A 16,239-nucleotide genomic window follows, 5' to 3' on the forward strand; every position below is an offset into this window, starting at 1 on the left:
TTGGTTTTTGAGGTGTTAAACTTCAAGCTGTATTTTTAAGATATTTATGTGCCTCTCTTAATGAGTAACTGAAGGTCTTCATGCAAGCAGAACCTTGTCATCAGTATATCCAAATTATTGATCTGAACACTGTTTTCTTTAATACCAGCATCAATATTTTCCAGTGCACTTTTCAATAGGAAAAGCTTAAATCTTGTCAGGTAGGATTTGAAAGGGATAAATAATAAATTGGAGATTCAACCAAAATGCCAAGAACTTTTCTATATTAAAATGATTTCAATGGTCAACAGCTGAATATCAGACTGTATGTATTTCTATTCAAGCCCTGGAGCTCTCAATAACCATTATTTCCACTGATTACATTGTCCTTTAGATCAATGCAGCAAGATTGGAACTACTATGTATTTCTAAATAAATAGGACTTGAAAGAGATGGCTGGGGGAAAAAAGTGACTATATAATATCCAGAAAAAATGTTTAAAAATTAAACATTACTGTATCATTTTAATAAACATAAATAAACATGTACAGAAAATAATGAAAGCAGAGTGTGAATGAGACAGGGAAAATCTATGCGTTTTTTGTTGGCAGAAAAATAATATTTTATGGAGTGGGACGATCATCCTTTCAGCACCTCATTTACTTAAGTTATATACAGTTACATTAACTTCTTATAGCTGAAACAGATTTCTAATAATGTAAAATTCCAGTGTATTAGTGGAACTATTCATGATTATACACTCATGTATTAACAGCTACCTAAAATAAACATTTTCTAGCAATTCCATGTCCCATAATTATTAACTTCAGACCTCAAAATCATTAGCTGGCATCCAAAAACTAGAGAATTATGGCATATTGTTAACTGGCCAACATCAATGGATTCTCTATACTTTTACTATAGCTATTAAACTGGTAATGCAACATCAGAAAGATTAATATACAATTCTTTTTAATCAATGGATTCAAAACCTGATTACACTTGTAACATAAGAATAGACTTTATATGCATAAGTATAATTAAATATGGGGCATATATATGTCATTATTATTATAATTATTGCTATAAGTTATACATAACTATAAATATTATTATAAGCATAAATTATTTTATTACTATAATGACATGTTATACTGTACTGTATATCTTTAATTTTCTCTCCCCCCCCCCACATTTTTAGCCACTTCTGTTCAGGACTGTTGTTGGGTTTTTTTTGGAGGGGGTGGTCTTTACGCACATACCTATAGGGATATTTTGTTTTAATTTATTGTTAAAGCATCTTCTTGTTAGTCTGCTTCTAAAGTCATTGGGAAATGACCACTTTACTTTATTTCAAAGTGAGAGTGATTCTATTGAAGATGAAATTTCCTTCTGTAACTCTAATTCACATTTAAAGAAGGAAATAAAAAACAAACAAACCTCAAGTCTCCCTCCTAATGAAACTTTTGGGATATATTTAACTTGAAAGACAATTAATCTAATAGGCTTTGTTATCTTGATTATCTCAGGACAGTTACTTCAATTGGTCCCATTCCAAAAATGAAAAATAAAACAGAAATGAAAAATTAATGATCTTTAAAGATTTATTTTAATTAATAGGTCTGCCTCTTTATTGAGAAGTCATCTTAACTCATATAAATCTAAATAATATGGAGCTTTTTAAAAATGTTTTCCTTTATCTACCTTTGTATGTGTTCTATCCAAATGAATCATCTATTGAAATGTTTTGTTGTTCATTTGTTTCAAAGTGCCCTTTACAGAACCATAGTTCTATAATAGTTGTCGAATTATTTTTCTCTGCATATATATGTACATATTCTAATGTTGACTTAGAAAACATCTGTTATTTAATTGTAGATAAAACATTACATAACTTTGAAGATCTTTAAAGAACAACAATTTATTTAGAAGCTTTCATAGATTTGTCATTAATAACCCATAAGACATTTTTCTACTGATGAACTTCTTATCATGGTAAAAAATGTAATTAAGGAATTATCCTTTCCTAGTCAGGCAGATGGAGATTTGACTTTTTTTAAAGAATAAAGAAATGTACAATATGTACATTTTTATAATATAGTACTTTGAAACTTGAAATCCTTTTGGAAGCTTCAAAGTATGGTGTAAAGTATGGCAGCAAGAGCAATCTTTGGCATCCCTAGGATGGCCTATATTATACTCTGCTCCATGAATTTCACTGACTATGTCTGCTTCCAGGTGCAGTTCAAGTTTTTGGTTATGACTTCAAAGCCTTTGATGGCATAGGTCAAGGCTAATTGCTGAACTGACTCATTTTGCTAGGACAAATCTACTCATGCTGGCAGAGAGGACCTACTCCCTGCCAGCATGAGTAGATCTCATCTGTCAAAAACTGTTAGGATCTAGAAGAAGAGCCTTCTCTCTGTAGTGTTTCCCTTTGGATCATCTCAACCCCTAAGGTAAAATCTGCCCCACCCTCCTATCTTTCCACAAAAGCCTAAAGACCTGGTTCTGCCAGTTAGTCTGAGTTCCAGATAGGGGAGTGTCATACTAGAGGTGGCTACTGGGTTGATGCAGACTCCACCTTCCCCTTGTTGTTTATTATTACCTTTATTGTCAGAGTACAACTTGTGTACAATGAGATTGGATGACCCTCACTTCATGCACCCCCCACAACACAACTCACAGTGAGGACAGAAGATGCTAGAGGACAGGAAGGCCTGGAGGAACATTATCCATGAGGTCACGATGGGTTGAACATGACTTTGCAACTAACAATAACAATATAAAGCATACAGTGTTGCTGGATTCCTTTCCCAATTTTGAACCAGTCAGTGGTTCCATGTCCAGTTCTCACTGTTGCTTCTTGACCTGTGTATAGGTTTTTCAAGAAATAAATAAGGTGGTGTGGTACTCCCAGATCTTTAAGAACTTGTCATAATTTCTTGTGATATTTAGCATAGTCAGTGAAGCAGAAGTAGATGTTTTTCTGGAATTCCATAGCTTTCTCCATGATCCAGCATATGTTGGCAATTAGATCTCTAGTTCCTCTGCTCCTTTGAAATCCTGTCTGTACTTCTGGTAGTTCTCAATCCACATACTCGGTGGTGCAGTGGTTAGAGTGCAGTACTGTAAGCTACTCCTACTGCAATTTGACAGATCGAATCCCACCAGGCTCAAGGTTGACTCAGCCTTCCATTCTTCCAAGGTGGGTAAAATGAGGACCCAGATTGTTGGGAGCAATATGCTGACTCTGTAAACCACTTTGAGAGGGCTGGAAAGCACTATAAAGTGGTATATAAGTCTAAGTGCTATTGCTATACTGCTGGAACTTAGCTTATAGGATTTTAAGCATAACTTTACTAGCATATGAAATGAGTGCAGTGGTGTGATAGTTTGAGTATTCTTTGGCATTGCCTTTCTTTAGAATTGGAATGTAAACTGATCTTTCCAATCCTGTGTTTATAATAGTACAAAACAAATTTCTGGAAAGAGAATATCAGAAGATGTTTACAATACCATTTTTAAAAACTTCAACATTTCCCCTATGGTCAATTAAGATATAAATGCTTTTAAAATATTCCCCAGTCACTATACTTAAGAAGCTCCAGGCTTAAACCAGACAGATATCCATTGTCAACATTATGGATCCTAAGTAACGACATGTAAGATTCAACAGCTTGGTGTCTAAGAAAAATAACTGAATAGTCAAATTGAAGAGTAATTGAAAATAGGCTTCATAATTTTTCATTTTAGAAAGTCCAGAATTGAAACAATAAATCAAAGGTAGGTATTTTTAAGTTTTCCACTCCTTTGGATTTCTGGTAAGAATTACCTGCCTATGTTGGAAACAAGACTATTCAGGATGTGAAGAGTTGTAGGGGTACTTCTCTTTGTCAGAGTCTTTGATGAAAGTATCCTTTCAGAAAAGATGAATACTCTTCTTCTAAAACTAGAAAGGAAACGTTGCCCCGCTTAGATACAAAGACTTCTGCACAAGGACAATATATGATCACAAGAGGCAGACTGAGTTGAATGAGTCTTTCCTTTATTCCATAAGGAAAAATGAAGTTCTACAACTAGAGCAATCTCAGCTAAATCACACAATTTTATTTATTATTTTTACCGCTTTTGCATAAAGGCTGATTCACTGTAACAGTGATTAAGTGAGCATTTTCTTAGAGGAAAGGGTCTTCTAAAAGGGTTGCTTGATAGTGAAATGGGTAGCATATAAATGTAATAAATAAATAAAAATATCAGTGATCTGAGAATACAATGTTTGCAATAATGCATCCATTTCCTCACGCATCATTTTACATACAATAAAAACATATCCTGAGATTAACTATATAGGCTTTATTAACCATACCATCAAGTAGAGACAATAATATTTATCTTAATAATAGTTGGCAGCCATAACATAATTGTTATGTAGGATAAGACTTTTGAAGAAAAAGTTAATTTAATTTATTAAAATATTTAGGGATGATAAGATATCTAACCTTTGTTTTAAGATTTCCAGCATTAATTGAGCATTTCTGTTCAGATTTCTTTCCAGATGTGAAATACTTAAACAGATAAATGAGTATTGATTGATATTATCCTTCCTAGTAGAATTATAGAATGTGATAATGAAGAAATTAGAATGGAGAAATGAAACTATTATTACGGGATTCATCCTTCATGGCTTTGGAGATCTGAAAGAGATACACATTCTTCTGTTCATACTGTTTCTAATAATCTATATCATGACGATGGCCGGGAATCTTCTCATTATAGCCTTAATTGTGACTGACCAGCACCTCCATACTCCAATGTACTTTTTCCTAGGGAACTTATCTTGCTTAGAGACATGCTACAGCTCAACCATTATTCCCAGAATATTAACCAGCCTATTGAATGAAAGCTACACTGTATCTGTGAATGGTTGCATTCTGCAGTTATGGGCTTTTGTTTTTTTAGCTGTTACAGAATGCTATCTACTGGCTGCAATGTCTTATGATCGTTACTTAGCAATATGTAGACCCCTGCATTATTCCACACTTATGAATTTCAAGATATGCCTCCAATTAGTTGTTGGATCCTGGATTGGTAGCTTTGTGATAGACACAATATTAATAACATTTTTCTTGAAGTTAAGATTCTGTGGTCACAATTTGATAGAGCACTTCTTCTGTGATTTCATTCCAATGATAAATCTAGCTTGTAGTGATGCAAGTCAGGTTAAACTTGTGTCAGCTATCCTAACATCTATCTCTACCCTACCACCATTTTTTTTAACGATAGTATCATATGCTTATATCATAGCTGCCATTCTTGGAATTCCTTCCATCATTGGGAGACAAAAGGCTTTTTCTACCTGCTCTTCTCACCTCATTGTAGTGACTATCTTCTATGGCAGTCTCACAGTTGTCTATCTTTTGCAAGATAGTAATGAACTGAAAGAATTGAACAAAGCCTTTTCTGTTTTTTACACAATCGTAACACCTCTAGTCAACCCCCTCATATATAGCCTGAGGAACAAAGAGGTGAGGGGAGCTCTGGGAAGGGCAGTCAGTAAATATACAACCTGCATACAAATTCCCAGAGCTCTTGTTTTCCCTTAAAGAGATGGAGATTGTTCTCATTATATCATAAAAATCCTGTTGTTTTATTAATTTAGCAGGATATTTGATGTGATTTTGGTTCTGTAGACATGCATTTGTAATTTGTTATACTTGTTGAATAAGAAATAATGTAGATAAACTATTGATAAGTATAAGGTCATTTGGGGAGAATAGGATACTGCAAATTACCTTTCTTTGCATCAACCTGTTTTATAATAGTCAGTGGAGATTCATCTATAATTGTCATTTATGAGTATTGACATTCTGCCTTAAATTTGGAATGAGTTGTAAGTAAGGTAAAATAAGCACTGACAATATAGTACATTTATTAGCAGATCACAATTTATATCTTTTATGTTATAACTTTCTTCTTTTTAGAAGATTTGTTAAATTATTTTTATGTATTATTCTGATATCTTGAGATAAAGAAATTAAAAACTGGTATTTTTTCTATTTGTGCTGACAATTTATCCCAAATAGTGGATTATACTGCAACAATATTTGAATCAAGGTGCCTAAGATACATTAATTTAAGGAATGTAAAAAAGTATTTGAGTATTTGTGCAAATGGAGCTGTGTGGATGGAACCATCTCCTCTCCCCGCCCCCCAATCCACAAAGCCAGAAATATTGGGGAACTCTGCTCTAGACAATTGGGCTTACAGAACCTTCTAGGTGTCAAAGTTACATTGTCACAGCAGTGTCATGTGGTGTACCAGGACTTTTCCTCCCTTTGTTAAACTGGATATGGGCATGGCCACCGCATGATGCATTCAGCCCACAGGCTGGGAGCTTGACAGCCCTGGACATTCATGATGAGTGTAACTCCTTAGATTCATACCTTGTTTGTTCCTGAAGAAGAAGAAGATCAATCTTGGAAGGAAACTAAAGAAGTGTCATGAACTTATTTTTTTAACATATAGTGTTTCTTAACAAAGAAATGGAAAAATTAGCCCTAGTTTGCTTTGGCAGCGACCTTGAGCATGAACTGTGGGAAGCCTCTGAGATAGAGCTGAGCTGCAGGAGGGAGCTCTGCAAGGTCCTTCTCATACAGTTCTCACCTTGTGGGGGCATCTTTGGTCAATGGCCTGCAATATGGAGCTTTCTTAACAAGCTCTGAAAGTCTTCCTAGGAATTCCAAAGTCTTCCAACATGGAAATACTTTCACAAATGCAGCGGTAAAGGCTTTTCTCTGTGTGTTTATGGAATCTTCTTCCTCAGAATTCTCTGAAGCACCAGATTTCCTTTGTTCAGATGAAATAAGCAGTGTCTTTTGTTGAAGCAAATCAGCTTACCTCCCCCTCCCCAATTGTGCCTTACAGATATTACTAGTTGGATGTTTTAAAATGTTGAAAAAACTTAAACAGCTACAAAAACTGCAGAATAATGGGGAGGCCTAGAAAGAATGGAAAACAAAGTATGTCACTCTTGGCCATCTCAATAATCTCAGATGTAAAATCTAGATCAGTTTTGAAGGAATTTTAGGAACCCTCACTAGAATCTCCCCCAAACTTATCTTTGTGCTTTTAATTTTATTCAACAAATGTTTGGTTTTGAATTTGTTCAGTCCAATGGGAAAGTGTTTTTGATCTTTAACTACAAAGAGAGTTTTTTTAAAATGATAATTACAATTTTTCTAACAAAATCACATTCTCCATCCATACAGCAGTAACGTGCATATGCCTTTGAAAAAATTCTAGATTGAATCTGAAAAGCACACTACTTTTGTGAAGGAATAAATTTCCTGGAAAGTGGTTTTCCACCCAGGATTATTTTACAATACTTGAAAATTAGTTTTAAAAAGTATACTTATGAATTAACAAAATTTCTGTGTGATGGAAGTGAAATTTCAGCACTACCTTTCTGGTCATGAAGTTATTTTATTGTTCTTTGCTGGTTTATTTTTTGTTGCTCTGAAGAAATTCATTCACATCATAGTGCTATAGTCAGTTTTTTCTAAAATTCTAAGACAACCAGAAACAAGAGGCAGCATGTATGAAATTGCAATGTGTGCATTTTCAACTACAGCTATAAGAAATTTGAATTAAAATATATTGAATAAACATACAATGAAATTTTGATAGGGAAAAGAAATTTATGATATTTTTTTCTCAAGAAGCTTATTTTTTCCCCAAGAAGCTTACTGTTTCCACTACAGCTTTATCCAACAGGGTTGCCAGATCGGAGCTTGGCTCTGTGGCCAAACTCAAGTCAAAATACGGCCAAATTCAGCCAAATTATTTTCTCTCACGGCCAAATTTTCTGGCCAAATTTTTTTATGCAATATAACATGAGGATATATTGTTTTTTAACTGTTTTTAAATTATCAAATCATAAAAAATAGTCTTTATTCAACAACGTGACGTGATGTCATGGAAGTTTCTGTGTTTCTTTACTCACATCCAGGTTAGGCAGCTCACTTCAAATAACCACTACTACCATTTGGAAAGCTCAGGGACAAATGCAGCGATCCTGAGGAGGGGGGAGCTAGGGCATGAGGGTTTTTAGGGGGATTCCCCCCCGATTGAAAAAATATAATCACTAAACAAATAAAACGACACAAAAATAGCAATTATATATAGAATCCTTATGAAAACTGAATGCTCAATAACCATCTTTTCAAAAAGTACACGCACAATGCATTTAGCTAGCTTGCATGTACCACAGGCGTATTCTCTCGGTCGCACATCTGGGATTTTCCGTGACGCTACATGCCGGCTGGCAAGAAAACAATCCAATACTGAGATGTTTACATCCGGGTTAACATCCGCTTATATTACGCAGTGCTGTTCACAGTCAGAAGGCTTCGGCCTATATATTGTGTTGTTTTTCAGACATTTTCAGACAATCTGACAGTCATTTTCATGCGAATATATTGTATTGAAAACTGGTATTTGGCCAAAATTTCGATTTCATGGCCAAGCAACTTTCATACGGCCAAATTTCCGGCCAAATATATTTGGCCAGAGACATGATTTTTTTCATGGCCAAACAGATTTCTATATGGCCAGATTTTTCAAATTTGGCCAGAAAAACGGCCAGATGGCAACCCTGTTATCCAAAATCCACTAACATTTCATTTTTTTCTTCCAAAACTAATTTTTACTTACATAGTTCCAGCTGGGAGATACACACATTCTTCATTAAACAACCACAGTAAGGATTACTAGAAGCAATTCAGGCACTAAGGAGAGAAGAATAGGAGTCAGTCTAAAATTATATTGCAGTCCTTTTGATACTTGACATGACTCTTGAATAGAGAATGGCCTTGAGCAAAAGCCAGTAACAACTACCTTGTGCAATAGCCATGTTGGTTACAGCTTCCTAGAGGAACCTTGATTACACAGTGTATCCAATGTAAATAACATCATTTAGTTTGAAGTCCACAAACTGTCCTTCAAATATGTAGATGACCTGACCTCCTTCAAGGTTTGTTCCATATGCTGTATAGTAGCTGTAATGTTTGGAGAATAATCAGAGATATACATGCAACAATGTGTATGAACCACAGTGCAAACTCCCCCTTGCACAGCCAAAATAGTGTCCACCGCATATCTGGTTTGCAGGACAAAGTCAAGAATTTTGCCTTGCTCTTCTTCAAGCAGCTTTAGCGTTTTAATGGTGTCTTTAAACATAGTAACTGTCCAATTGTTTAAACGATGTAAATCTCTATAGTTCATCATGACTCCTAAAGGGGGAATAACTCCCCTTGATATTTGTGTCCAGTAGTCATGGGTCAAAACAGAGTTTACTTCCGTTGCAGAACATGCATTGCGGATATGAGCAGTCCCCAAAGATTTTAAGATGACATGAGATGGGATTACTTTCCCAAAGGTGCAGACCCCTTTCCATCATGCTGGCATGCAATCATAGGCCATCCGTCCACACAGCAACCATAGATTTGCTCCCAGGAGATGACCAACCTTATTTGGCTCAGCATAGATTAGCTTTGCAAAGGACTCCATTAACATAGCCAAATAAGTGGACGATGGTGCGTTATTCCCATTTGCACATTTAGGCAGCTGATTTTCTTTCGTGGTGGGACAGCATGTGGCAGGAATATATGGACACCCGTTTTCATTGATCAAAGATGTGATATCAAAATAAGAAATGTTGTGTACAAAGTAAGATTTTTTTTTTCATGTCACCCGAATAAACCCGACTTCCATTGCCAATAACAATTGTTTTGTTACAAAATGGATATGTTCCCAAGTAAGTCATATTCTCTACCGTCTCATTGTGGGTCCAGCAGATACCCGCCACCTCTTGGATCCGGCTTCCAAGGTGTAAGGTATTTATGTTACTTGTAGTCCAAATGCTGGACCATGTCCCCGAACAACCATAGCATTGTCCCTTATGCCAGTCGCCTTTGGCCAGAGGTACTGCAACCATTGGAAGCCCTGATGTTTTGTGAGTTGGCATGTGCATACATACCCAACAATCAGTTTTATTATGAAGGTTTGCTAGCTTCTCCATGTCCTGGATCAACACGTTTCTTTTCCATTCCTCCAAATCCACCCCCTTGCCCCTTTGGCTGATGATAAGGATGCACACAGCGAGCAGGAACCCAAACAACTGTCCCCTCATCTTCAATGGCAGTGTATCCTCAGCCCCAAGTTATCAGCGGAACAGGTCCTCTCCACGTTGGATCTGGCAGTCTCCTACACCAAACTTTCGGTCTTGGTGCTCCTGCAGAAGGGGAGGAAGCAAAATGCCTACTGGCTGCCATAGCAGCAGGAGATCCTGTTATGTTTAGAAAATTTAAAGTATATTAGGTAATATTAAGAATGTTTTGTATGTAAGGCAAACCATATCCATCCACTTCCCCTGTTTTTGTTTTTATATGAAGCTACAAGCTTTTCCTGTGGAAGTGGCCATTGGTCAATCCAAACTGGCTGAGGGGTTAACAGTTGTAACTTTTCCATTATCCAATAACAATTTTTGTGTTGAACTGTGACAGCAAATCTCTACCCCATAAGTTTATATGCAGGGGCAACACAAGAGGTTGAATCCTTGCAGTCTCGCCAGTTGCTCTATGCAATGCCATCAACCAATGTACACTACTTCTTGCAAACTGCATACCACCTACGCCACGAACAGCCGGAGAATCCTCAAGCACCCATTCATTTGGCCATTCCTTTTGGTGTATCACAGAGACATCTGCTCCGGAATCTATAAGGCCAGAAAATGATTTTCCTTGAATTTCAATTGTCATTTTTGGTTGGTCTGTAGTCAAATTTTTTGTCAGTGCTAGCAATTCTGCAGCAACTGGAGAACTGGCCATTTCAGTGGACCCAAAACCGCCAGTTCATGGGATCCCAATTAAAGGATTCATAGGAATGTATGGAAGCAATAATAACTGGGCAATAGATTCACCAGCCATTAATGATGCAGGAGTATCAGTGTACAATTGTATCTTAATAACTCCTTTATAATCTTGATCAATAACCCCTGGAATGACAAAGAACCCCTTTTTTTGATGCAGATGACCTGGGAAGTACCAATCCCACTGTTTTTTCTGGCAGTGGCCCATGCAAATGAGTGTCCTCAATGTACACTTGATTAGGAAAAGTCACATCAATCGAGTGCAACATTTTTAAACACAAACCTGCATTCCCAGTAGTTGCGGGTGATGCCTTTGTAACAGCCTTGGGAGCAGGGCTAGCTGCATGCCCCAAATTTAGTTTCCCGAATTTTGGTTCTGATCAGAGCGACATTGATTTGCCTAATGAAACCCTTTTTTGCATTTCGGACAGACCCACTTTGGGCGGACATCCTTATTTTTGTTTTTGTTAAATGCCATTCCCCCCCAGGTGCTCGGCACTGGGCTTTAAAATGGCCAGGCTTCCCACAATTAAAACAGTTCCCCATAGGTTTCATCCCTTTTTGTAATGCCATAGCCAAAGTCTCCATGTTGTAAGCCTGAGAACCCACCACTGCACATGCCTTTAACAGATCAGCCAGAGTAAACTCACCTCTAGCCACCAAAGGCTGTAAGATACGCTTGCAGTCAGCGTTTGCATTTTCGACTGCCAATCTCAGCAAAAGTTCCTTTGCCTCTTCCTCATTGGAAATCTGCCGGGTAATAGCCAATTGTAGTCTTTCCACAAAATCGTTATAAGACTCAGATGCTGTTTGCTTAATTTGAGAAAAAGACTGTGCCGGGGTTCCCACATCCTGGATGCGGGACAATGCCCCAAGGACAGCCGCCATAACCATGGGAAGTGCGTGATCAGGCAAATTAGTAGCTTGATCAGCAGTGGATTCAAACAAGCCTGCCCAATAGATTTGGTCTGGCATATACAGCCCCCCCGAATTCCGTCCCCTAGTGATAGCTTCCCTTTGGTACTCTGAATCAAAAACCACATACTGAGTAGAACTCAATATCATTCTCATTAAATCTTTCCAATCATTAGGAATCATATGTGAGGTAGCCAAACTTGTCAAAAGACCCTTTTTAAAAGGACTTTGAATACCATAATCTTTAGCGGCTTTCTTGATTTCCCTAAGTACTGCCAACGGAATCGTGAACCCATTCCACCTGCATGTTGCCTTGAGCATCCACTTGCCTATTAACTGGAAACAAATTCATCTGGGGAATCTCATCAGGTTCTAATTTCCCCTCATTGAAAGCCTGATGCATCATTGCTTGAACTTTTCCCATTTGTGGCTGGGGTTTCTCTTCCACAGGCGTAGGCGCTGTTGGGGGTGAGAAAACATACTCCAGCTTTGGAGTCGAAGGGTGCAACACAACTCCTTTATAAGGAGGAAGTTCTGCTAAAGGTTTTAAAAGAGGTTGTTGCTGGGTCTCTAAAGCAGTCATAACAATCTTCCAATATGTCAAAATTTCAGCTGTTGCCCATGGTTCCTCATGAAAGGATAGTTCCAATTTTCCTCCATGTGTCTAACTTTAAAGAGCCCTTCTCTGAGTACCAGGGGCATTGCTGCCAGATCTCTTGCAGCAGCTTTTTCACATTACCTCTTGAAAGAACTATATGCTCCCCTCTAGAAGGTTTAAAGAGAAAGAAATTTGTCCTGACTAGCTTCAGCAGCTCACTAACATGATGTTCCTGTGGCTGAGAAAGTTTTCCCCCCATGTTCCCTGAAAAATCCTATTGTCCAGCAATAGTTAAGTACGTACTTTACCTATTCCAGGCGAGGAAACACAGAGGTCCAGACACGTACCACCTGCAGTGGATCACGTCAGGGTCACCACTTGTGGTGGTCTCTCATGGAAAAGATGAGACACAAGCGAGTGTTCTCGGGATGAGAGCCCAGAGCAAATTCCAGTGCTCCCTTTTATTGAGATTTTTAGCATAGCAAGTATAGTCACATTGTGGATTACAATAATTAGATATAGTACAGACTTGTTTACAGTTGTCTGAGCTGCTTGATTGTTTCTAGTGTTTGTTCTTAATTTCCTTACACTATCTCAGTGACCTTTAAGCAAGCATGTATGTATAAGGTCTTAGACTAATCATTACCCAATACCCAAGTCAAAGTTTTATTCCCACAGTAAATCCTGCTGGATTAGGTCATAGGTCTATCTACTTCAGCATTGTCTTGGTCAATGGTCACTTAGATGTCTTAAAAAGAATATTAAAAGACTTGAGGACAAAACTGCCATTGTTCCTAGTCTTAAATGGTTCATTACATCTGAGTGAAGTTTATTAGATAATGACCAATTTTTCAAGTCAGAAAAATGAGCAATTTTTCAAATTAATAGGGAACTGACATAGCACTAGTATAAAGAGTTCTATTCAGTATCATGACCGTGGGATAATGCTGTGTATTCAGACCTCTGTCCCATCTTCCTTGCTCAACAAATAGTTGATAATTCATTGTATCTGTGAAAAGAGAGGGAAGGAACTGGAGAATGGTTAAACTCTTTCATTGAAATAACATTATTATAGTAGAGACTAGTCATTTCCCATGTAGCTTATTTCAAATATATTGAAAGTGCAACTCCCAGAATTCTTTGCCATTAATGCCTTTCACAGTACCAAATTGGGTTAGTCACTGGGACCAGAGGTTTTGTCTTCCAAGTTTTTGATTTCATGCTGGAGCCCATCCTCAGGGAACTTCTTTCTAGCAGAGTGTGTGTCAAACACACAAAAACTCTGGTCCCAGTCACCAATCCATATTTTATTAACAAACCAGGTAACATCAGTGTTAGGATTGTTAACACTGATGATGTTACCTAGTTTGGTAATGAAATGTCTGCAAGAAAAGCACCAAGCTCAGAAAGCATCAGTGACCCCATAGTTCAACCTGAGCTACAAATATTATCTTCTATTTGTAGAATTCAGTAGGAATGAGAAGTTTTTTAAATTCCTGTTTTCATAAAAAATCTCATTTCACCAACTAAAAGTTTCAGTTGGCCACAGTTTCTGCATCAGGTGAAATACATATGAGAAATGTGTACCAAATATTTTGTACACATTCTGTGTATTTTTCCACCAGGATAGATTTCAATTTATTAATATTAATATATTTTGCTTGTGCTTTTCTAAAAGTCTCATTTTTCTCCATTCTTTTCTAGTTTCACATGTATTTTATAGAAGAAAAAAATGATCTTCTGTTACCGGAATCAAGATTTCCCCACTTTTCATACTCACAGAATATAGTACCAGGAGTGGTGGTTTCAGAAGAACTGGATATCATAATTAGAAAACCAAACCAAAAATCATATTCATTCCCACAGTGAAAGATTAGATTGGAGGGCAAGCTTTTTTTTTTTTAAGATCTCATGTATGTAATAAAAAAAAAAAGACGAAAGAGCAAAAATTGAAAAATATTAGTTCAAGATGAATCTAAAAGAAATTGCCTTACAACCAGAAAAATTGAAAACTATTCAATTTGGAAATTTTAAGCAATAGCTGGGCAAACTAACACACAAATGAAGCACAAATAAAGCAAAATCAATTATTTCAATCAGACCATTAAAAATATTAGATTGTTTATAGAAAAATTAATGGGGCAGTGAAAGGCAATTGGTGTTTGGAAATGAAAAAATATGGAGTTCTCAACTATTTTTTTTGCCTCCAATCATACTTGGCCAGTAAAGAACTACTGTATATTCTATTCCAGGGGTGTCCAACCTTTCACCTTCCCTGGGCCACATTAGAAGATGAAAATTTGGTTTGGGCCGCACATAAAATAAAATAACAGTAACAATACCTGATCATCCAAAAAAACCATAGAAAACATAGTTAACATATTAAATTTATTTGGAAATGAAGTTAGTGAGATGTTTTTATTATTAATTATTTATTAAAAATTATTTATTTTTTATCACAGTTTTTTTATCACGGTTTTTTTATCATGGTTTATTTTCCGGCCAAATTTTGCGGGGGGGGGGGAGAAAGCTCGCCTGCCTCGCGCCTACCTCTCCTCCTGCAAATGGCCCGGCTGGATGAGGCAGGACTGGAAGGCAGAAGCAGCAGCAGCGGCGGGGGCAGAAGCAGCGGCGGGGGCAGTGGCGGCAGGGGCAGAAGCAGCAGTGGTGGCAGGGGCAGAAGTGGAGGCGGTGGGGGCAGAAGCGGCAGCGACGGCAGGGGCAGAAGTGGCAGCGGGGGCAGAAGCGGCGGGGGCAGAAGCGGCGGCGATGGCGGTGGTGGCAACAGCAGGAGGTGGTGCTCTGACGGCGCCTGCTTTTTCTGTTGCTCCTTGGCCTGCCGCTCGCCTCTCCCTGCCTCTGCTTCTCCTCCTCCTCCTCACTGGCTCTGGCACAAAGGTTGGGGTGGGCACTGGGCCACATTACAAGGTGACCTGGGCCGCATGCGGCCCTTGGGCCGCAGGTTGGACAAGCCTGTTCTATTCTATAGCAGCATCCTGAGGAGAGGAGTTTATGTTCAGAATGCAAGGGATTTGTAGATATTTTCTTAGCCCCTTTCTGATTTGTGCAGTATATAGATTCCCAATGGAAGGTGGGGTGAATGCTATTGTTTTTTCTGCAGTCTTGAGATTTGAACTGCAAAATTTCAGGCAACTGGCAATTGGCAGTCAGCAAAAGTAGCCTGCAGTACTGCATTCTAACTGCTGCACACCATGGTTCTTTTCTTTGCTGTTCTGACCTCCCTTGTTAATATATTCCTGGCCTGATTGTACAGCATTCTATCTCCTTTCCTAAAGGATTCCTCTTTTGCATGGCATAGTTGTTTAATTTAGCTGTGAGCCAAGGTTTAATATTACTATAGATGGGTAAGATTTTGCTCAGCATACATAAGTCCTCAAAAAAGCTAACATACAGTATGATATCAATGTCAATGAGTTCATCCAAGCCTGCTGAGGCAGCTTTAAAAACATTCCAGTCTATGCAGTAATTGAATTAAGATTGCACTGTGTTTTAAAACATAATCTTAACCTTTATGTATTTTTACAATATATCTTTATTTTATTTATTTGATTTGTCAATTGCTTACAAGATAATAAATATAAGTATAAACATGAGTAAGAATACAGGAAATAGGCATGCATAAATGGGGACAATAGGACAGGGATGGTAGCACGATGGTGCACTTATGCACGCTCCTTACAGACCTCTTAGAAATGGGGTGAGTGGTTAGTTTGAGGTTAAAGGAGTGGGGGTTAGAGGATGTAATAACAGGTAGTGCATTCCAGGCATTGATCACTCTGTTGCTGAAGTCATACTT

At 37.7% G+C, this 16,239-nt stretch overlaps 1 protein-coding gene and 1 long non-coding RNA gene across 2 annotated transcripts; one reads left to right on the forward strand and one right to left on the reverse strand.

The window, feature by feature from the left end:
* Nucleotides 1-4,610: 4,610 nt before the first annotated feature.
* Nucleotides 4,611-5,585, forward strand: LOC113451481 (olfactory receptor 5P76-like). The gene has a single exon (XM_026722867.1). It carries the CDS (start codon nucleotides 4,611-4,613, stop codon nucleotides 5,583-5,585), a length of 975 nt encoding a protein of 324 aa, XP_026578652.1.
* Nucleotides 5,586-9,952: 4,367 nt separating this feature from the next.
* On the reverse strand, nucleotides 9,953-13,093 carry LOC148124195 (uncharacterized). The gene is made up of 2 exons (XR_015739933.1): nucleotides 12,731-13,093; nucleotides 9,953-10,756 (listed from the first exon to the last, which is right to left on the reverse strand). It is a non-coding gene; the product is annotated as an uncharacterized LOC148124195 (long non-coding RNA).
* Nucleotides 13,094-16,239: the final 3,146 nt, after the last annotated feature.

The sequence above is a fragment of the Pseudonaja textilis genome, chromosome Z (genome assembly GCF_049901715.1).
Source record: "Pseudonaja textilis isolate UNSWEBS1 chromosome Z, rPseTex1.2, whole genome shotgun sequence".
Classification (NCBI taxonomy): domain Eukaryota; kingdom Metazoa; phylum Chordata; class Lepidosauria; order Squamata; family Elapidae; genus Pseudonaja; species Pseudonaja textilis.